Source organism: Eufriesea mexicana, unplaced genomic scaffold (genome assembly GCF_001483705.2).
Source record: "Eufriesea mexicana isolate 0111107269 unplaced genomic scaffold, ASM148370v2 scaffold5017, whole genome shotgun sequence".
Taxonomy (NCBI): Eukaryota; Metazoa; Arthropoda; class Insecta; order Hymenoptera; family Apidae; genus Eufriesea; species Eufriesea mexicana.
In genome coordinates, this window is record NW_016912971.1 from 118,069 (window position 1) to 141,004 (window position 22,936).

Genomic DNA, 22,936 nt, shown 5'->3' on the forward strand with positions numbered 1-22,936 from the left:
TTTTGTTTTGGTAATTTGTGCAAAAGATGAGAATATAAGTTAGAAGTAAATTAAGAAAATGTACAAAGATGTAAATATCAGAACTTCTCCTAATCCACAGGACAGGATGTAAAAATAAATATATATATGTACAAAAGTCAGGAATCACATGCACTTTTATAATAAAAAGAAAAAATTTGTTTGTAATAAAATAAATTATTTTAAACCTCCATATTCATTTATTCATTCTGCATCTTCGAAACTAATGGTTTCCATAATTTTAGCATGACATCTCCTTTACCATTACCTTCAAATTTACATTCTTCTAAAGAAATTTCAGATACATTTTCTAATAGTTCGATACCACCACATTTAGGTTTTGAATCATTTAAATATTTTTGCGTTTCTAATCGAATAGCATATTCTTTAAAATAACCCAAAAAACAATTTTTAATTGATAATTTTCCATCGCCGCAAAACTAAAAACAACGGGATTAAAATGACATTGTTTCGTAACTATATATTATCATAATAATGTAAACGATAGTAACGTACTTGTATACCCTCTGCACAGTTTTTGAAGCTGCAATTATGCATAAATACGTCTCCTTTGGTATAAATAACCAATCCAGTACCAAGGTTTTCAAAAGCTGTATTTTCTATTATTAGTTTTGCACCAGGTAGAACTACAACTCCTAATTTCACCATACTGTGATTTAAAGCACATATTTTACAATTAAGTATTACTGTGGCTCCAGCTCTCACTATTACAGCTGCTCTGAGATCACCCACATCAACAGTAACATTTTCTAATAAAACCTATAAATACATATCCTACATCATAAATACATAGTAACTACAATCAGCTAGGGAAATGAATTGATTTTAAATATATTACTTACTTCATTACCAGAAAAGTCAAGCAATGATGTTGCACTCTCAGTGTCTTTCGTATTAAGAATAGTATGCTCTGAACTATAAATTCCTCTGATTGTACCTCCATCTTCTAAACTACCAGTACCCTTTATTTGATGAGTTCCTTTCCCAACTACAACAATATCTCCTGCATCGCATACATGTAGAGTTTCCAACAGAGATCCAGATATTCTAAACAAATATATCAAAGTTAAAAATCAATAATTCATTTGTAATATAAACCAAACTTACTTAAGAAACAATTCTGCAGGTAAAGAAGCTTGAACTCTATTTATAGTTTCTTTCATTTCTTCTAGAGTACCACCAAGCCATACAAAATGGCCTGCTTTACATCTTACTTTACTTTCCTTCTTTTCTATTTTATCATTATTTAAAGATGAAGTTTGATTCATAACAAGAATTTCTCTCATAGCTGGATTTTCAAGAACTTCCATCTCTCTTTTAATTTCTTGTAATCGAAAATGAAGTTTCATCAATTGGCATGCTGTTCCTCCATCTACTATATCCGTGTGTGATTCTTCTCCTTCAGAAATAGTATCCTCCAATCTTGATATCTTTTGTTGGATTTCTCTTCCCTCTCTTACCAAACTTCTAATAATATCACTAGTTTCATTACTAATAATACCCCTCTTCATATCAAAAAACAATCTGATCCTTGTTTCCAAATGTACAGACACCCAATCAATATTATCATCATCATCTAAGTCCCATGGCATCCATAAATAATTATAAAAAAACCTTAGCTGATCAATACAACTTGCAGTACCCACCATGTCTAAAACATTATTTTCTTGATTATGAGTTGGATAAAGCTCAATGAGTGGTACATCATATTTATCGGGTAATTGAATTTCTTCTTGAACTGCAGTAATTTTTACCAATGCAGATAGATCAGAGAAATCAACTTGCTCAACTTCTACAACTACTATAGTAGGATAATGAATTTGAAAATTTTCACAGACTAAACGTGGTATTCTCCATAATGCTTGCCAGCCAACAGGTTCTAATACAAGCTCTACATGAAAAGACCATTCTGCCTGAATTTGTGATGCAGGGACAATTTTATCTCTGCTGGATAAAATTTCGGCTAATTCAACTAGTCTCTCTTGAAGACTCTTGTCAAAGGTATATATCTCCATTGATATGTTCCTATGAAATGAAAATTTTTTGCGAGAATTAGTGAAACATATTAAAATTCTATGAATATCTACTTACCTATTGAATATGAATTTCCTTTCAAAATATTATCCACGGAAGATGTTATATACTAATAAATTAAAAACGTTACTTTTTTTAAGCAACTATATATTTAATTTAATAAATCAATACAACTAAACACAATAGCTAATATAACACGTGTAAGAAATATAAGCTAGTCACCCACTCTTTTATTAAAACAGAGAGCGGATCTATATTTTTGGATATTCTTAATTTAACAAATACGAGTGCGTCTTAATTGATGGACATATAGGAACAAATTCGACCGATAAGAAAAAAAAAAAAAAAGAAAGAAACAAAACACATTCTACAGGTCATCCAGATTGGCAATGTGTGTTATGCGACAACACCGACTAAATTGTTTGAAATTAAATTCATTTTATTGTTTAATCGTATATGAACACATTTGCTTTATTATATGATCAAATGAACGAATGATTTTGTCGGTGTACAATATTAGTTAAAACGTAGTTTATAATTACAATATTAGAATAAATCACCGAAAAATGTTCGTTTTGAAAGATATGATCACAATTTCAATTAACTATACCCGGCTCACCTAATTAACTGTCAAAAAATACAAACTGTAACGGCAATAAACATGATTGGTTGACTAATCTCTTCGATTCTCGATTTCAATAGTGATTGAACTATCGATATCAACATCTGACAGATAATAAGTTTATTTTATCGTAAAAATAAATAGTATCTTATTTTTATAAACAATTGAAATTGTCTGATAAAACAATTGTATTTTAATAAATACTGACGAAGATATGGAACAAAGTTCTAAAAATTTAGAAGATAATCTTTTCGATGAAATTATTGGACACATAGAAGATATGTTATTAGGTATACATTAGAATGTTTATAAAAATATTCAGTTTTAAAATAAGAATTTTATTTGTAGAAGACGAATTTCATGCTATTCAAAAAAAATTTTTAGACAATTATTGGAATGTTTTTGAACCTATAGAAGAAAATAAATTAATTTATACAAATATATTTAATGAATATGTAAGTGTTTAAAAAATAATATCATTTTCTATATATATATATATACATATATGAATATTAATGTACAAGTTTTACAGAATAAGGCCGTCGAAAATTATATTGTTAGTTACTTACAAAAGGTTATACCACATTTTAATATAGACACATTTCTAGAATATTTAAAGTAAGCATTGCAATTTTATACTCAATGTATAAATCTATAAATATTATTAAAAATGATTCTCTTTTAAATGATTATTAAATGATTTAGTAATAAGCAGAATGAATTGGAAGGTGAAGTTTTTGAAGTATTATCAACATTCACAGACTTCATGGCCTTCAAAGAAATGTTCCTTGATTATAGAGCTGTAAGTAATATTAATATATGATAATGGAATAAAAATGAATGTCAATAGTTATATGAAGTAAATTTCAGGTAAAAGAAGGAAAGGTTCAAGATCTTAGTCATGGAATATGTGTTACATCTCTTAAGACGTGTAATACAAATGACAACAATTTCTTTGGATAAAAAATTTTATCAATAAAACAAATATATTTTTAAATATACTATTGCAATATGTTAAATGTTCATACTTACATTTCTTATGTCCAATTGCAATTTTGAAAAGTCAGTACATTTATTTTGTTTATAATTTGTGTTTAAATTATGGAAGTACAAAAAAATATATATACATTCTATAAGTATTGATAATACTTTAAAAAGTTGAGGAATTGTAAACAGTAACTGTCTCTGTGCTTCACGAATTTAGAATTCGCACAAATATACCTGTTGTATCGCTTAAAATATTATATTAAAAATAAAATAAGAAACGTAATACGTTTGATTCAGCACATAAGGATTTCCATTTGTACAAGTTTGCTATTTGTTTCGTTTGGCATGCGATATGGAAGCGTTCCTGCGAAACTAGTTAACGCTCGCGCTTGTTCCCGAAGATCAAGAAGTTGCTGTTTCCTTGCTTCTTCATCACCGGGCTCCATCGATCGTAACTTCTGATACTGACGATACAATATTGTCATTGTAGCTAAAAGAACGTCAGCTAATGTACTAGCAACTTCGGGTGGAACTCGCCGTAACGCGTTTACCCTTTCATCTACTTCTTTTATATGCAATGGTAATAATTTTGATTCCGCAATAGTCTACAAATAGGTAATTATGTATTTATTACAAAAATTTGAATATAAATATTTATAATTCTGTATATCTTACCCTAAGTGCACTTTGATATTGTTCATTATGAAACTGATCGAAAAACACCATGAGATGCCTTAAAGTGTAAAATGCAGATACTAATTCAGATGGTGCTTGTATCTCAATATTTTGATATCTAGAAATAAATATTTACTTATGTATTTTATATTCACCAATAAGAATAACGTTGCAGTTTTTAATATTACCTCGTGCTTATCTCAGTAGCAGACACTTGCAATCGAGATCTGAGTGATCCCGGTGAAACCTTTCGATTAACAACTTGCGCCAAGAGTGTACACATTAAACTAAGAACTTTCTCGTGATTACCAGCGAGATCATACATTGTTACCGCATCTTCCAAAAGACCCTTTCTATATAAAGTATCTGCACTTATATTTATAACATCTTCTGTATTAATCTGGAATTGATCTAAAATTCCTGGAATCCAACGATCTTTTTCTATTTTTCCAACTAACCGAGTTCTAACTTCTGGAGAAGCATCAACTACCATTTCTGCAGCTGATGCAACAAACATATTACGATCATGTGGATCCTTCATAGATCTAAAAGGTAATTCAAATTAATTTCCAATTTCAATTATAATCTTTATAATTGCAGTAATTACTTGATTTTTATACAAACCTTAATAAAAATAAATAGTGTAAACATTCCTTTGGATCTGTAGAATCAAAATGTTTGACATATAATAATATTAATCTGGCAAAGTTTAATCTTTTTGCAGGTGGTTTATCTGCAGGATCAACACTTATTAAAGGAGCTAGGACACTTTGACTAACTCCTAATAAATTATGTTCATGCATAGCAGCTGCTAAATGCACAGCATGTGGTAAATGCCTTGCACCTGCACCTCTTGCCAAAAACTCGATTGCAGCTTCAAACTGACCAGTTAGAAATAACATTGAAAAATAAACAAATGGTTGATCATGTGCATGATAATATGATTCTCCATATATTTCTGATATCGTAGTTTGTAAGTAATCCAAAGTCAATTTATTTTCTGCATCTGGTTGATCTCTAACTTGACACAGTTTTAACCACAAATAATCATCAGCTGTGCAAATCACATCAGAATGCAAATCATCTGGTTCACAAGGAACTAATGCACAATATGCAACTCTTTTATATGGATCAGTAACTGATCTAACATGTTTTCTGTATTGCAACTTTAAATTTGATTCTGCAGAACTACTAGGATGGTTTTGAAGATCACAACAAGCTTCTTCCAAGGCAACTCTAAATTCTGGAAACTCTGTATTACATTGACTAAGGCATTGTAATGCTGCTTTGTAATCACCAACTCTCATACAATAATAGACTAAAGGCCACAATGGTTTCCCCTCAACCATGACATCTTCTAAATCTCTTAAATTTTGTACTTTAACGGTAACGAAACTTTTAACTAATGGTATAGTGCCTGGAATGCCACCCCTTTTAGCTTGAGCCAAGTTTTCACTAATAACTGAGGTCATAAAATCCCTGTACCTATCTTCTAAATAATTTTTTGCATGTAACACAATTTTTTGTTCAACAATAGGTGTACTTCTTGATTTGATTTGATCTTCTCTAGGAACTGGCTCAATAACTACCATACATTTGACCATTTGCCAAAGATCCAAAATCTTTTTGTCATTAAATGACTCAGCAGCTTTACAAAAGGCATTAAATAAATTTGGTCTAGTTATATGATCATATAATTTCACTACACCCCTAAGTATATGATCATTATAATTTTGTAATTCTTTTACATAAGCTACTTCTACACTAGATAAACCAGTAATCATTGAACCAGCTAATTTAGTACGTTGTGGTGTACCACGTAAATCTACAAGCTCCCCAGATGGAGCTGTCATGGCATTTATTATCTCAAACCGCATTTGTTTCCATTCACCTAACATATGTTCCATTTGTTGAACTCTAGTAAGTTCAAATGTCTGAAATGAATTTTAAAATTATATATAATATCTTAAGGTGTTATTGATATAAAACATATTAAAATATCTTACATCTTTATGAACTTGTTCGATAATTGATAAAATAGCATTTTCTTTCTCATTTCTAAGATAACTAACTATATCTGTATCTGCAATAGGATCTAAAGGTTCAAACGTACGTCTTGCACTAAGCGAACTTAGCTTCTGTGAGATCTGAGGTAAATCAACACCACGTGAACCAAGTAAAAGATGCCTGAAATTATTAAACATCATTCTTCATAATATTAATATGTCACTTTCAAATAAATTTTACTTTAATAAAAGAAAAGCTTTCTAAGATGAATACTATATTATATACACATTAAATAAGATAAATTATTTTACTACAAATGCTAAGTATTATTGTAAACATAGTTAACTAAGAAAGAATATTTTGGCGCCAGTAATTTGTAAATAGGTTATGTATTACATCAAACATGAATATAAATAAATTTTAAGTACATTCATTTTAAATGATACGATTAAAAATTAAATTTAAGTTTTATTTACAATAAATATATAAATTTTCTTACGCTTGCACTTGATTGTCTTGAGTACCGGTCTGTGTGACACGAGACCAGAGTTCATTGGAAGCTTCTAAAATTTGACGAAGATTTCTTTCAACTTGAGGAAGTTCTTCATTGCCTTCTACAGCAGCAGATAATCGCTCCGCTGACCGTAATAATTCACTAAAACCAGTATCTCGTATTACTCGAGAAGAATCGGTGTTGAACATGTCTGTACACCCAAGATCGCTCATATTTGAAACACAATGTTCACGAGTTTTACAAGTATCTTTAACAGTCAAGTAAAAATTATAGGGAATTTTGGATTTTTCATTAATCATCGGATATGTGATAGCACTTCATATTTTCATTAAATGGATAATTTCTAAATTTTTTGTGTAAACTTTCGATATTGGAATAAAATAATTTTAAATTTTTATAAACTTTTGATAATTAAGAATATAAAACAATTTTTTCTATTTTGTAAAATTAATTGAAATATGCTGTAATTTTTAGTAAATGAGAACTAGACTTAAAATCTACGGTTACCAACAGCAAAATCCATTTTTCTTAGTATTAAATACCCTATATAGGTTGACAGACAAAGTATATTCTTCTGCTTGAATTTGATTGTCATGAATGTTCGTGCATGTTGCGAATAATATTTCTTTAATAAATTCTATTACATACTCGTGATTTTTATTAGTATATTAAGTGGCATAAACATAAAATTTCCGTTTATTTACTTTAAACTAAAAGGTAATAGCTTAACAATGATTGAAGTTAATGTCCTATATTATCAGCGTGTTTCATACACGTTGTGGCCGACGAATTGTTTTTTCTCAATAACTGTCTATGATTAATGATGGAAAAGCGGAATTCTAGCAATAAGGAAGACCGTCAGGTCTTCCAATATTTTGTCGCTAAACAAAATACTATTCTGATGTGTATATCTGGAGAATGCGACAAAAATGTCAATACTTTACGTCTCGGCATGCTTGTCGAAGCTGTCGAAGATTTGGGTGATAGTGCACTTAAAATACGCGTTATTGATACAACAGGATCAGAAATTTGGCGTGGCACCGAATGGCGCTGTCATAGATTTGATTTAATCTCAGTAACACCAGAAGTATGGAAATTTCTACCTGCTGTTTCAGTCCCTCAAGAAAGGGTTCGCTTAGCAAATTATAAACACTTATGTGAAGAACTTATGAGTCTGGTAATAAATGATACTGTTTGGTATTGTGCTGATCCCCTGGGATGTACCAAATATTTGGCTATTATTAAATACATTGGACCTGTGCCACAGCTTGGGCAAGGATATTATTTTGGCCTTGATTTATTGGTAATTTTATGCAATATTTTACTTATTATATGATTTTTATATTCTTTATTAACATATTCCTCTTAAGATGTATAAACTTATATGACTATATGACTATATACTTATAGGAATGTCAAGAATCATCAAAAACAGCTTTACTTAGTAAAGAATACTTTGTTTCTACTCACTCTGAAGGAAGATTTGCTACATTAAGTAATATATTCCCATTAAAACCTGATGGTCCTACAGGTCTTGCAAAAGCAGATAAAAGTACACAAATAATTTCCTTTTATTAAATCTTCTTTATTTTATAAAATATCAATTTATTAACTGAAACGTTAATTTTAGATTATTTAATAAAAATTGAAACAGGAAGTAATTGTACAAATGATAAAAAGAAATCTGTATTGGATACAATACCACCTGTCCTGTTAGAAAGATTTACTACATTTGATGACAATAAAAATAACAATAGAGATCAAAGATCTCTGCCAAAGGAATATCTGCAATCAATGAAATCAACAACACATGAAAATGATAGCAATGTAATTAAAAGCACAACTACCCATGGTAATAGCAGAAATATAGAAATAAACTTTAATCTTGGCTTCTTGCTCACTAGGAAATCTTGCTAACTTTTCTAAAAACCTCTCTTAGTATGCCTGTCTTTGCTTACCACGTGTAGTAGAGGGAGTTAAGAATAACTGAGGTGGTTAAAAATAGCCACAATCTTAGTCTCACTCAGTATTACCGGCAAGCTTCTCAGTGTTGTAAACTTATAATTTTATTATAAAATGGCTGCTGCATTGCAAAATATCCCTCTTTTTGTATTAGAACATAAATGGAGTAGTGACATGGAATCAAATTTATATAGTGATGTTGAGGGGACACTTGAACATTCAAATCTGTTGGATTGTAGTAAGGAATAGTAGACATCTATGAACTCTACTACCTTTCCATGTTTTATGTTTATTTAGCCTGTCAAATTATATTGCATTTCTTTTTCAGTCAGAATCAGTTTTTTATATGAAATGATAACTTTATTTTGATTTCAATATGTGAGTGTAAATTTCTATTATTATAACAGGTAGTACACCTGAAAAGAATGAAAATAAAAAATTTGGACGAACAGAGAACTTAGATTTAATTGTGGGTTCAAATGTGAAGGTACTTTTGGATTCTGATGTACACTATGGAATTATTCGTTGGATTGGAACCCCTTCTGGTGTTACACCTGGTAAATTGATGGCAGCTGTAGAATTGGTATGTATAACAAAAAAAATTAATAAACAAGTCTAAAAAGTTAATAAGAAATACATGATTATTTTATTTCTAGGATGACAGTCACCCATCAGGTACTGATGGAACATACAAAGATGTAAGATATTTTCAATGTCGACCTTACAGAGCTGTTTTCACAGATCTGGAGCAATGTTCTCGATATGATACAATGGTAATTATTATTTCATGCATCTTTTTTTATTTATACAACAAAAAATGTTTGTGCTAGGTAAAAGTTGATGATCCAACGACGTCGATAAATACAGACAATTTCGGAAATATGGGAAGCTCTGTTATTGTCGGCATAGTGCGACCTATTTCTGTAAAAGGAAACTTAGAAAGTATTTGTGGAAAATACCGGGGAATTCAAGGTCATCACAATTCATGCTACTTAGATGCCACTCTTTTCAGCATGTTTACATTTACTAGTGTTTTTGATAATCTTTTATTTAGGTATTGTTTGAATATTACTCTAATTTTATCTGTATTCAAAATGGAAGGATGTTACACATGATATTTTCTTTCTCTTTTAAGACCACCGAATGAAAAAGATTGTCCACAATACGAAGAGGTACAAAGAGTATTACGCGAAGAAATTGTAAATCCACTTAGGAAAAATATGTTTGTAAGAGCAGATCGAGTAATGAAACTTCGAACTTTGCTTGAAAAATTATCTTCCGTATCCGGACTTACCAGTGAAGAAAAAGGTATATAATTGTAATACCCATAATTAACATTTTAAGAATTACGGTTATTTAAACTTTTTCAGATCCTGAAGAATTTCTAACATCTTTAGTTGCTCAAATTTTGAATGCTGAACCATTTCTTAAATTAAGTTCTGGACAAGATGCATATCATTACCAACTTTTCGTCGAGAAAGACGATCATTTAAATCTTCCAACTGTGCAACAATTATTAGAACAAAGTTTTCTTACAAGTAATATAAGATTGAAAGAAGTTCCTTCATGCCTTATTATACAAATGCCACGGTTTGGAAAATCGTTCAAGATGTATCAAAAAATTCAACCTACATTGTTACTTGATGTAACAGATATAATTGAGGATTGTAGGTATTATTGAAAAAAAATCGTTATTATAATATATTAATATATTGATTATTTTTTTCTCTTCCATTTATAGCTCCACGGCAATGTACTGTTTGTGGAAAATTGGCAGAATATGAATGTAAAGAATGCTTTGGAGAATGTGGTGTTGGACTTGAAAGCATTGCTTTTTGTTTGCAATGTTTAGAAAAGGTAAAATAAATAAATGGATAAACAGGATGAACTAATTTACAGAGTATTTTTAGGTACATCGACATGAACGGAGAACAAATCATGAACCAAAGAAACTTATAGTACCAATGGAGTTTGCCATTTTACAAGAACATTGTCCCGTTCCGCGATTATATCTTGAATTATCGGCAGTGGTTTGCATTGAAACTTCTCATTATGTATGTTTCGTGAAATGTGGTTCTGGTTCAGAAGCACCATGGTGTTTTTTTGATTCCATGGCTGATAGGAAAGGTATTTTGATTATTTTTTATAAATTCGTAGAGTGTATTTCTAATTAACTTCTACAATTTTCCTTTTGCCTTTAGGAGAACAAAATGGTTACAATATACCAGAAATGGTTCCATGTCCAGATTTCCCATATTGGCTAAGTGAAGAGGGTGGAAATTATTTAACTGAATTAACAGACGATCGCCATTTACCGGAGCATGCAAAACGACTCTTATGCGATGCATATATGTGCATGTATCAATCTTCTGATGTTATGATGTACAAATAAGTTAAATTACCTGATAATTTAGGTAAGTTAGGTTTGAAGTTACTACACAATGAAAATAGGCATAATGTTTGTGCTTGTTGCTTTATTTATTTGATGTATGCAATTTGATATGATAAAGGCAATTATTCACAAAGTCTTTATGCTACTAAAGATAAAAGATAAAGAAAGGAACAGAATAAAACTGAATTGTATCAACTCATAAAGTTTGTCCAAACGCTGATAAATAAACATGTAGGCTCGAAGAAGCTAAAGTGATACACAGTGGATAACATAATTATCCAAATGCTTACATTTATCACTTTTTCCACGTGAAACATGTATGTTAAACTCCAGTATTTAAAACAACATAGTACTTATAGCAAGAGAAAAGTTTTAAGATTGTCAGTGAAATTAAAAAATAATTCAATGAAATATACAATATTTACAATACATTTATCACAAACACGCACCATGAATGACCAACAAAAGTATTCAAACACTCCAAATATTGATATTTCATTGTGTTAATTAACCTCAAATGCAAACATCAGCACTGAATGTAAACAACAGAATACTCAATTGACTTAAGATTTTGTTTGAGTAAGAGTAATGTACAGTAGTGTATTTTAATGAAACATGAAAAAATCAGAAATGTAAAAATGTAAATGAGGAGGAATACTTGTATGAAGATGGTAAATCTTTAAAGAAAATTTTATCTGCAATACATGTGCATATATATAATTTTGGAACATACTCTTTCCTATATGTATCATATTATTTTAAACACTTGAGTTTAACATACGTTTCAAGTTCTAAACATTATAAACATATGCATTTGAGTACTTTTGTAAACCATTGTCTGAAGATTATTGTTTTTAACCAAAAGCTATTAATCTAATAGTACTGTTTTTTAAAATCGCGAAATATATATATATACATGTATATATTTATCAGTGGCATAGAATTAAATTCTCCACTCTATATTAAAGTTTTAGGAAAATCTACCATACTATTGTAAAATTTATACATATTTTATGATCTATTTATCAATTTGTTCAGTATAAATTAGGAGTATTGAATTAAAATCTTCATAACGTCACAAAATTGAATATTTGTGTATAGATACATAGTGTTATATAGATAGAATACATGTATAGATACTACGATCGTGTATATTTGTCAAAAGTTATAAATAAAACATAAATAATGTTTTATACGGAAAGCTTATCGAGACATTAAGAATATCACATGGCTGATTTTGATAGCAAAGAGCACAAACAGCTAACAAATCTTTTGTAACTTAAAAATGTAATGACTAGGATTCAAAAGTTAATGCTGCACTTTTAGATTTATTGTTGCTCTAATAATTTTTTACTCGCATTTTATAATATCAAATTATATTTGTTTTAACTTTAATATTATTATTATAACAATTCTAAAGAACTCTAATAGAGCAACCTAGCACAACACCAATTTAAAATCCACTAAGTTCGTTGCTTTTTTATTATATAAATATCGATGAAGAACTTTTTTGATATGATAATCTTGAATATTTCTTTACCTTAGGTAAAAAGAAAATTCATGTAGTTTTCATAGACTTATAAAAATTTGATTAATATGTAACTGATTTATATGTTTAAAGTACCTTGTATAGTAAAATGTGAACATGGAAGTTATAAGCTCATAAAAAAAATATGATTCTATAATTTTACAAAATTGTTCTTCTGTTTGATTCTTTGTTGACTATAATTACGCTACAATGTCGAACAAACAAAAGAAAGACTAAGACAAAAAATGGTAGAATTTTCTATTAGACACATTGAATTTGAAACAAATATCACTACTACAAGTGTGATATAAATTATGAAAAATGAGATGTATCATTGTACATAATAAGTTATGTAATACATGAAATTTAATGTTCATTCATGCCTTTATATGGCAGAATTAATAAAGATAGTGTCAAAGTTTGTAAACATGTATTATGAATTTAGTATCTGTCTTCATCTTCATCCATGGCAAAGTCACTGCCAACACCAGAATCTAACACGTAGAGAGGACTGTAAAAACATATTAAAAAAAAATATACTGAATATAAATGAACAAACAAGATTTAATTCAAGAATGAATATACTCACTTTATTGCTCTGCATGGGAAAAACACAATGCGTTTTAATTTCTTATTATAGAAGAAATAATTAAAAGACCATAAGCATCCATCTTCTCCAAATGGATCAGATGCAAAATCTGGATTATAACTAAAATGTTTTTACATTTTTAATTTATTCAGTATACTTTACATTCTGTTTCCATGAAACTGAAAATTTCAAATATATTGTATTGTGAATATATTGATTCAAATATTTACCTATAGATATCACATTCACTTAATAATATTTCATCGTCAACGGCAGCCCAAAGTGCCGTTCGAAGAGTACGATAATGATCTCCCGCGGTTGCACTTAAATTACTGTCTACGGCATTCATGACCCATTGCAAGCTTGGCTCTTTACTGAATTCATGACTCTTGGCATCAGAGAAATCATAATCTGGATGGAAAGCTGAATTCAAAGTGGCAATCAAATAGAATAATGTTTTTCTACTGATTGTATCACACAGTGGGCCATCCTCATCACCAGAAACACTGCGACTGTAGCAAAGATATGAAAACTAATTAAATCACTAAAGAGATAACACATGTTATCAAACAACTACTCCTATGTACCATACATAAGGTGCTGTAGATCTTTATTGTTTTTATTAATTAAAACAATATCTTTTATTATATATTAAAAGGGATAATATCCATATTTTTACATTTATTATTTTCTTATATCTCATCTACAATTTTTAGTACCTAAAGTACCCTTGAGCAGGTGATGTTCCTAAGGATGTTTGTGGTGGTGATAAAGCTTGAAGATCATGTGGAGTAAAACCTTGTTCTGCATTGAAACGTTTATACAGCTGTTTATCATTTCCAGCCATTTTGCAAGAGTAGCTCTCTATTCTGAGGATCGAGAAAGGCAATTTATAAGATTGTTTTGGAAAATAGATGAGATCCAATAAATGGTTAATTTAATCATCTTACCTGCCTATTATTTTGCTGTCTCCAGTTTTGATGGACAAGGCACTGTTTATAGCTTCAAAACGTGTACTCTCCAGTAATTTCATCTTGTCAACAATAACAGTTTCCCTTTACAGTGTGTAAGAACAGCGTCTCTGTACTGGATACCCTTGGTGCATCTCCCAGTGAAACACTTTTGTCATTAATACTCCATTACATAGGAGTTGGTGACCTTTAATGTGTTTTTCGACTAAACTTGACCTCGTTTCTCAGTCGGACGGTCAAGGTGTTCAATATAATCGAAAAGTTAAAAAACTTCTACGACATCGAAGACTTATTGAGTCTTTGTACATCTTTTTTATGTATATGAAAATTCCTTTCCTCTTTGAGTGTACGAAATTAATTGTGGACGTAATGATTTTTCCCGCGGCGCCGAGCTTGTACATCACAGATCTCTAATTAAAGATATTGAGACGAATTTACGTCCGTGAGACGAGAATCCGATTTCAGCAATCGGCTCTCAGATTAAAACTTCAGCCGTGAAGAGTGATGCCTTTCTGTGCTGTATGAGTGATATCAAGCTAAAGAGAGGGAAAACGGCGTAAAGTACAGGCAACTACCCTTGAGAAACAAAAGATGCCGTTTTTATATCAAAAACTCGCGCTAAACTGAAAGTTGCTGGCGAATGTGCCACAAAGTTGAAAAATGACGAATCAGGCTCGTTTATTGGAAGTCAGCTAAACAAAGTGACTAAGAAACTTTACACGTCCGCTACTGACGAAAACAATCCATAATCACGGACATTGTTGTCACTATCACTTGAATTACCACGGTCACTGTTAAACAAAAACACCCAAAATTCGATCAAACTTCGATGCAATAATCAAACATCGACAAACTTCAACCCTTTTTGTTCCTGTTTCGCACCGTTTACCAATTATTTTCGTTTCAATGTGAGTACACCTATATGCAACAACGAATATATGCGTCCTACGTGACAGAAATAGCACAGAGAAGCGTCTTGAACTTCTCTCTCTCTCTAGTTCTCTTTCGCTCTCTTTTACTCTTTTTACCTCGTTGCCCCTTACTTCACTCCCTTGCCCATATTTGTTTTTAGTGGGGATATGTACATGAATTTTGTTCAACCAATCGAAAGCCACCGATAAGGATGTGTATGTACAGGACGCGATGCAACGAGTGTGCTGTCTTTGAATGTGTGTACGGTTGCGTATACAATTCAATTCTAGTCCGCGTATTCGGTTTAATTCTAACCTTGCAGAATGCTGACAGGAATTCGAATTTATTGGTAAAATGTCAAAACGTTGGGGCAGCGACTATGTGGTTACGGAGCACCGTGATTTACAGGTAGGTTATCACATAAGAAGAAAATATATATTGTATTTTATTGTTGCGAATAACGTCATTTCAATTTTGAATATTATAACACACGACTGTTTTTTTTATTGTTGAATTATTTTTGTTTTATGTATATAGGCTAATACTATGGCCGTGGATGCAACGGGTAATTATGTGTTACTTGCTGGGTAAGTAATTAAAAATTAGACTTTATATATACTAGTTTCTTTCAATTTTTGTATTCATCCATTTTGAATGATATTTTTCTTTTTTTACTATTTTTAGACGTAGATGTTTCGCAGTGAAACAGCTTGATGAAAGTACTGACATATTAAAAAAATTTCAAAGACAGAGCAAATATGAAGTTGGCTCTGCAGAATGGAATCCGACAAGTATAAATTGTCATCTATGCGCTGTATCGGTTAGAAATTAAACCTATATTTTGTAAACAATATTGTAAATATACCTAATTAAATTTAAATTCTAGAGCAATACACGTATTGAAATATTATCTCTCATTGGAACTAATAATTATGACCTCCAAACAACAAATAGTCTAAAAGCACATACAAGAGTTGTGAGTGATTTAAACTGGCATCCCAAAGAACCAGATATCATTGCTTCTTGTAGCATTGATACATTTATACATATTTGGGACATAAGAGATCAAAGAAGACCTAGTTTATCTTTGTCTGCAGTTGGTAAATATGGAAATCTAAAAATATGATAAAATAGTTTACGAATGCTTATAAAAGATATATAATTAAATATGTTATAGCTGGTATCATCTAACAAAAGTACAGCCTGACTTCACAATAACTATTCGCCTTAATAATGTATAGGTTCTATAAGATATTTATAAACACTGAAGCTATTTTAGATACATGGTTTAGATTGGTGTCCATTTCAACAAAATCACTTGGCAACATCTAGTCAAGATTGTACAGTAAAAATTTTTGATATCAGTAATCCACGGAGAGCTGAAAGTATTTTAACAACAAATTCACCAGTATGGAGGGCAAGATATACGGTAAAAATAACTTTATTTAAAAAAAATTTGTTTTTTTCTATCTATAAAAACTAAGTTATTCACAGCCATTTGGAGAAGGACTTGTAACAATAGTAGTACCACAATTACGTCGAGGAGAAAATAGTTTGTTATTGTGGAATACAACAAATCTCAATGCCCCTATTTATACTTTTGTAGGACATACTGATGTTGTTCTTGAATTTCAATGGAGACATCAAAAATTAGGTATATTTTATGTAAATAAATTTTCAGATATAAGAGTACAAAACATAATGAAATGTAATTTTGTTTTGTAGAAAATAGTGATTTTGAATTAATTACTTGGTCAAAGGATCAATGTTTAAGGATATATAAAATAGATCCTTTCTTAAAGAAAGTAGGTATTTGTATACACATAGTATGTACAAAATAGAGACTTTTGTTTATAAAGTAATACAACATAAAATGCTGTTTTAGTTATGTGGGCATGGTATTGATGATGGTACATCTATTTATACCCAATATTCAGAAGATAATAATCTAAGTAGGTATACCTTGTTTATAAAATATAATCTATTTTTAGTTTCATACAATTAATATAGTTGCTATTAATATAGGAACGTTACAATCCGTCCAACAACTACAACTTAATGATACTCAAACTGATCGCGAAATGAATTGTATAACAACGAAAGTAGATGAACCTGTATTGAATTCCGAAACAGATTCATATATTGAAAATAATAAAGAAATATCATCACCTACACAACCGAAGACCTTACAGCAAGAATTTTCGTTAATAAATATGAACATACCAAATATAGAGGTAATACGAATAAAAATAAAATACACATATATAAAGATACACATTTTTGTTTTTGTAGGTCAATACAATGGATGCTGTGGAACGTAGTTGTACTGTAACAGCGTCCAATAAAAGTTATAACGTAATATTAAAAGTAAATTTCCCCGCGAATTATCCATACAGTGCACAACCTACATTCCAGTTCTGTTCTGGAACAACAATCGACAATACAACGGTGGCAAAGCTATTGAAAGTTTTAAAACAAACTGCTCAACAACGTGTTAAAAAGAACAGATCGTGTTTAGAACCATGTCTTAGGCAATTAATTACAACATTGGAGCAAGTAAAAGAAAATTTACTTTTCAGATCAGACGTTTGTTTTGCATAATGTTTGATATTATTTCTATTCCTATAGACATGTAAAAAAGATGAGAATGAAAGTAGTCACTTAGGATATGACATTCAAGACAATGCTAATTTCTTAAGTTCCTCTAATATGTATACAAACTATCAAGACGCCTATATACCGTTTCCTAGAACATCTGGCGCTAAGTTTTGTTGTGTAGGTATGTATTCAATAGGGAAAAAACAAAAATATCGTACACTAATTCATTGTTTTATTAGGTATACTCGTATGTTTTGGTCGTGCTTCATATACGAGAAGATCATCTATGAAACCAGAGTGTACAACACCCAGAGCACTTTCTGCATTAGGAAACGGAATAGGCAACGGGGAACATTTTATGCACATGTATCCAAATTCTTATGTACAATCAAATGATAACATTCCTATAAGTTCCTTTTATTTTCAAGATCGAGTATGTGTAACATTTCTTGGAAAGACTATAATAATTTAAAGTACTTATGAACTTTATTAAATATTATTTTCATATTAACAGGAAATGAATCGCGGATTACATAATACAAATAGAATGACTCATAGGTCATGTTGTAAAAATTACCATTTTATGGTAATGATATACGATGCCTCTTCATTGTTTTTCGTCAACAAAGAACTTGCTGAAAAATATGTGTGAGTGCAATAGATAATTGTACTTCGATTACTATTTTCAGAAAGTAATTTTTTAATTTTATTTTATATTTAGTATCAATATCACCGATATCCCAGCGATGTGTCAATATAATGCAAATATTGCTGCATCATTAGAACGTCCTGATTTAGTTCAGGCATGGTGTTTAGCTGCTCTTGTGATATCGCAACCAGTTTCGAATATTGGACAAAACTCTTGTCAATCACCTGATATTGATGCTCCATGGCCTTTGCACCCTTTTGGTCAAAATTTAATTCATTCCTTGTAAGTAATGGATGCACTATTTGTAATATGAACAGAATATTGTACAGAAATTTGTGTTTATTATAGAATACAGCATTATGCCAATCAGTCAGATATTCAAATGGCAGGTATGCTGAGTTGTGCATTTAGTTTTCGTTCGGAAAGTCCTGATGTCAGTCAGACACGTCTAAGTAGCAAATCCATTAATGTTAGTGTAAGTACACTACATTTATCTTGTAAATATTAAAATGTTCTAGCATGGCCTGGCACAAGCACTGTTTTTATAGCATCATTGATAGCTGATACTTTACATGTCTTGATCATATTTTGTCTTCTGTTCACAAAACATGCTGAACATCTCAGTACTCGAGGATTATCTTCAAACATTATCATCTGTTGTATCACTGTTCATGTTTCAGTGTTGACTTAAACTACAGTATATCACATCTTTCATACTTTGCACACATTTTTTTCTTCTGATGCATGAATAAATATAATTTAAATATTTAAATATCTTATGATACGACGGTATTATATGTCATAATTGCAACAAATTTTTAAACTTGTATAATATGGAATTTAAATGAATCATATTGTACCGACGTAATTTATTGTTTTATTTCAGTATTTTTTTTCCTAATATATATTTAAAAAATTATCAAATGATTGATACTATGTTATCTCTGTTATAGAGGCTTTCTACAGGAAAATGGTGGTTAAAGGTAAGGCATGGTTTTCTAATTTTCTAAGTTTGTGCGTGTTTGAAATGTATTGGTTCTTAGGGTTCTCTTTTATCATGGTGATATTTGTTACCGTCTTACAGCATCGGAGTGGAAGTATCGTGATGCCACAAAGCATGCAGGTTTGGCCATGCTTAATTCTTAAAATGCCAAACTTTTTATCTTGCATTCAATAGTTGTTTTATATTGTAATTAATACCCATAAAATAATCGTACATGTTAGTTGTAATTAATCATATGTGATGTACTGTTTGTTGTGATAATACCTAGAAATGTCACACAGAAGACAAATACCTTAGTGCAGAAAGTGATCATAGACATTATGCCTTTCATTTATGTCAATTATGTATATTGTGTTCATATTATTTGTACAACATTCATAAATCAATTTGTAATCTTATACATCATATGATACATCATTTTAGCCTGGTGGTTCCCCGTATCATACGATTCATCTAGCCGATACTACATTAGAAGGATGGAACTTTCAAAATTTAAAGCAACATCGATCTAACTCATGGTCCGATTCGCTTGATGATTTAAAACTAATTCAAGATACATTTGGAGATTCTGTAAAAAATATTAGGTATACAATTGTAAACTAATAGGTAAAAATTCTGATTTAGAATTGTGCAATTTTATTATGATTTAAGCATAAATATTGATCGTGCAGGTTACTCGATGAAAAATATACTACTCTTTACGATGGCTATAAAAAAGCGTATGCTGAAGTGCTACACAGGTGGCGATTATTAGATGCACGTGCCCAAGTATTAAAGCATGTGAGTACAACTCCGTTGGACACACACAAAGGTGTCGAATTTCAGAGTGAATGTCAATTATGCGGTAAAGTTAGTAGAGGACCTCAATGTATAAATTGCAAACGATTAGCACTGGAATGTGTAATTTGTCACATCTCCGTTCGAGGTAAATTTAATTAATGCGGTAAAATTAAAATTTTTTTTTTTTAATCGTAAAATATAAAATTATTTTTCTTTTTATATTCAGGTCCAAGTAATTTTTGTATTTTTTGTGGACATGGAGGACACACGCAACATTTAGCAACATGGTTTACCAGCAAAACATTATGCCCCACAGGCTGTGGATGTTATTGTCTACAAGAAAGTTCTGCTCTACTAAAATTGTAAATAAATGATAAGAGACATTGTACATAACCGTGAAGATATATAATGAATGTTACAAGAAGATAATAAATATGTTTTTCTTTATATTTAATATCTTTTGTCACTTTTACGCTTTTCTATTATTATTTTTCACTGAATTTAACTTCTTCGCGATGGTAATATTCTGTAGAATTTTTTTCTAAGCTGTAAGAACAGACTAGAAAATATATCATAAATACATTAAAAAATATTAAAATAAATGGGCATTGCGACAAAGTTTTTTATGAGCAAGAAATGTTTCTTTAGTAGACCTTTCTCTCTCTTTCTTTTTCATCTCACTTTTTTCAGCACAGGATATTCTTTTGATTTGAAGGAGCCATAAATTATACCAAAAGTTAAGCATGACCCTCTGATCAATTAATCATATAATATACAGGTTCGTATAATAAAATATTTAAAGCCTTTATTTTAAGTATCATTATCTTTATCAGACGACTAATTTCTAATGGAGATAGGAGAACTCTTTTATCTGCCATCTATACAAAACTTATTGAAAAAGATGGTCTTATATAAAAGCGGTAATAGAACGTAGCAAAATTATGAAATTAAAAGCGAAACACTTACAAAACATACAATTTCGATTTTATAATCTATTTTATAATCAAGATTGATATCAACAAATGAGCAACTATAAGAATTGATAGTTGACCACTTAAATTAAGGCACTATATCTGTAGCGTTTTTATTGAGTTCGTCATAGAAAAGCAAGTACACAAGAGCCCCTGGATTGAAATAGTAACTAATATCGATAATGATCAGGCTTATAAGGTCCTTCTATAGGTACATCAAGATATTTCGCTTGTTCTTCCGTCAATTTAGTCAACTTCACGCCAAGGCGATTCAAATGCAACGCAGCGACTTCTTCGTCCAACTTCTTTGGTAACATGTGTACACCGACTGGATAAGCACTGGATTTGGTCCACAATTCTATTTGTGCTAACACTTGATTCGTGAACGAGTTGCTCATCACGAAACTAGAATGTCCTGTAGCGCATCCAAGGTTAACTAACCGACCTTCTGCGAGGAGAATAATATGTCTGGAAAAGGAGAACCGAGGTGAACTGGCAATATCAGGGAACCAAGTGAGAATTGATTCAAGTAGCAGTGTATAAACTTGGTAAGAAGTGAAATGTGTTTCTAACTATATTCTAATAATTGATATGATTTAATGCTTGATTCTTTGATTTAGAAATTTTGTTTTTAGTGTAAATTTCGAGTACGAAGTTAATTCACCTGCCGTTCTGCAATTCATATCTGTCTACTTGGGGTTTAATGTTCACTTTTCCAACAGAGTTTTTCTCAAGCCACGTGACGTCAATTTCACAGTCGAAATGACCGATATTACAGACTATAGCATTCTCTGGCATATTTACAAAGTGGTGTCCCATTATAATATCTTTGCAGCCAGTGGTAGTAACATAAATTTGTCCTTTGGTCGACGCTTCGTCCATTGTAGTCACCTGAAGGATACATTTAAAAGTTCACTGACTTTCAATGCAATTCCTGATGAACATCAGCTCAAGTACATTTTACGTGTATTAATATAGACCTAGAGATTCAGCAATTACCTCGTATCCTTCCATGACAGCTTGCAAAGCATTAATGGGGTCAATCTCTGTAATTATTACACGTCCACCGAATGCTCTAAGACTCTGAGCACAGCCCTTTCCAACATCTCCGTATCCAGCGACTACGCAGACTTTCCCAGCGATCATGACATCCGTCGCTCGTTTAATACCATCGATCAACGACTCTCTACATCCATATAAATTGTCGAACTTACTCTATTCGACAAAAAGGTAAATTTGTTTTACAATCAATTTGAAAATTGGATTATTAAAGAGGTGAAATTAAAACGAATATATAATGTACGAGAAAGTTCATAGAGTTGCTCTAGAGACCCTAAATTCTCAAATCTTAAATAATTCTCCTCCTCCCTTGTTTATCTCATTAAGGATTAAATGTTTATCACTATAAATTTCCAATTCATACAATAGTACAAAGCTTTATCTACGACCTATGTGATTAAAATTATTGCCAAGAACAATCTTTCAATTGGGAGATGCCGCGATCTTGTTATTCTGCTATATAACTTATACCTCTCAGTGGAACTTACGATAAAAGAATCGTAGCAGTAATACTTTACTTCTCCGACGAACCTTTGTTACTGAATCGTTTACATTTATTGCAGGAACTTTCAAGGTGCCATTTTTCATCATGCGGTAGAGATTGTGTACACCCGTTGTGGTTTCCTCGGAAATACCTCGGCATT

The 22,936-nt window shown here is 30.8% G+C and overlaps 7 protein-coding genes across 7 annotated transcripts in view; 3 read left to right on the plus strand and 4 right to left on the minus strand.

Annotated features, from left to right (window-relative positions):
- Window positions 1-218: 218 nt before the first annotated feature.
- On the minus strand, window positions 219-2,054 carry nesd (SHC binding and spindle associated nessun dorma). Its single transcript, XM_017905983.1, has 4 exons — window positions 1,147-2,054; window positions 882-1,086; window positions 535-798; window positions 219-458 (listed from the first exon to the last, which is right to left on the minus strand). The coding sequence occupies exons 1-4, from the start codon at window positions 2,052-2,054 to the stop codon at window positions 219-221; spliced, it is 1,617 nt and encodes a 538-aa protein (XP_017761472.1).
- An 828-nt stretch (window positions 2,055-2,882) lies between these two features.
- LOC108551727 (ADP-ribosylation factor-like protein 2-binding protein) lies at window positions 2,883-3,658 on the plus strand (the record flags this gene model as incomplete). Its single annotated transcript, XM_017905984.1, has 5 exons — window positions 2,883-2,985; window positions 3,044-3,150; window positions 3,228-3,313; window positions 3,401-3,497; window positions 3,566-3,658. Coding segments are annotated over 5 exons (486 nt in total), but the record flags the coding sequence as incomplete, so codon positions are not given.
- Window positions 3,659-3,861: 203 nt separating this feature from the next.
- Window positions 3,862-7,096, minus strand: LOC108551757 (nuclear pore complex protein Nup93). The gene is made up of 6 exons (XM_017906015.1): window positions 6,864-7,096; window positions 6,364-6,544; window positions 4,982-6,291; window positions 4,546-4,902; window positions 4,358-4,475; window positions 3,862-4,287 (listed from the first exon to the last, which is right to left on the minus strand). The coding sequence occupies exons 1-6, from the start codon at window positions 7,088-7,090 to the stop codon at window positions 3,976-3,978; spliced, it is 2,505 nt and encodes an 834-aa protein (XP_017761504.1). The 5' UTR covers window positions 7,091-7,096; the 3' UTR covers window positions 3,862-3,975.
- Window positions 7,097-7,666: 570 nt separating this feature from the next.
- CYLD (ubiquitin carboxyl-terminal hydrolase CYLD) lies at window positions 7,667-11,703 on the plus strand. Its single transcript, XM_017906014.1, has 11 exons — window positions 7,667-8,181; window positions 8,289-8,430; window positions 8,509-8,730; window positions 9,248-9,423; window positions 9,497-9,613; window positions 9,671-9,894; window positions 9,976-10,148; window positions 10,211-10,507; window positions 10,582-10,697; window positions 10,751-10,967; window positions 11,042-11,703. Exons 1-11 carry the CDS (start codon window positions 7,699-7,701, stop codon window positions 11,230-11,232), a joined length of 2,358 nt encoding a protein of 785 aa, XP_017761503.1. The 5' UTR covers window positions 7,667-7,698; the 3' UTR covers window positions 11,233-11,703.
- Window positions 11,704-13,082: 1,379 nt separating this feature from the next.
- On the minus strand, window positions 13,083-15,269 carry Maf1 (repressor of RNA polymerase III transcription Maf1). Its single transcript, XM_017906013.1, has 5 exons — window positions 14,300-15,269; window positions 14,069-14,218; window positions 13,580-13,861; window positions 13,350-13,469; window positions 13,083-13,271 (listed from the first exon to the last, which is right to left on the minus strand). Exons 1-5 carry the CDS (start codon window positions 14,380-14,382, stop codon window positions 13,202-13,204), a joined length of 705 nt encoding a protein of 234 aa, XP_017761502.1. The 5' UTR covers window positions 14,383-15,269; the 3' UTR covers window positions 13,083-13,201.
- Wdr59 (WD repeat domain 59) lies at window positions 15,179-20,699 on the plus strand. Its single transcript, XM_017906012.1, is given in 19 exon segments — window positions 15,179-15,228; window positions 15,393-15,640; window positions 15,770-15,819; window positions 15,917-16,052; window positions 16,119-16,661; window positions 16,727-16,886; window positions 16,958-17,037; window positions 17,118-17,184; window positions 17,258-17,466; window positions 17,525-17,788; window positions 17,861-18,011; window positions 18,070-18,263; window positions 18,345-18,478; window positions 18,552-18,761; window positions 18,828-18,954; window positions 19,433-19,462; window positions 19,906-20,066; window positions 20,154-20,407; window positions 20,489-20,699. Coding segments are annotated over 18 exon segments (2,964 nt in total). The 5' UTR covers window positions 15,179-15,228; window positions 15,393-15,586; the 3' UTR covers window positions 20,629-20,699.
- Window positions 20,700-21,330: 631 nt separating this feature from the next.
- Window positions 21,331-22,936, minus strand: part of Ahcy (adenosylhomocysteinase) — a 4,009-nt gene continuing 2,403 nt past the window's right edge. Inside the window, exons 4-7 of the mRNA XM_017905965.1 lie at window positions 22,824-22,927; window positions 22,233-22,448; window positions 21,898-22,124; window positions 21,331-21,701 (exon numbers count right to left, since the gene is read on the minus strand). Coding sequence (XP_017761454.1) covers window positions 21,404-21,701; window positions 21,898-22,124; window positions 22,233-22,448; window positions 22,824-22,927 — 845 coding nt within the window. The 3' untranslated portion in view covers window positions 21,331-21,403. The remainder of the gene's footprint in view (window positions 21,702-21,897; window positions 22,125-22,232; window positions 22,449-22,823; window positions 22,928-22,936) is intronic.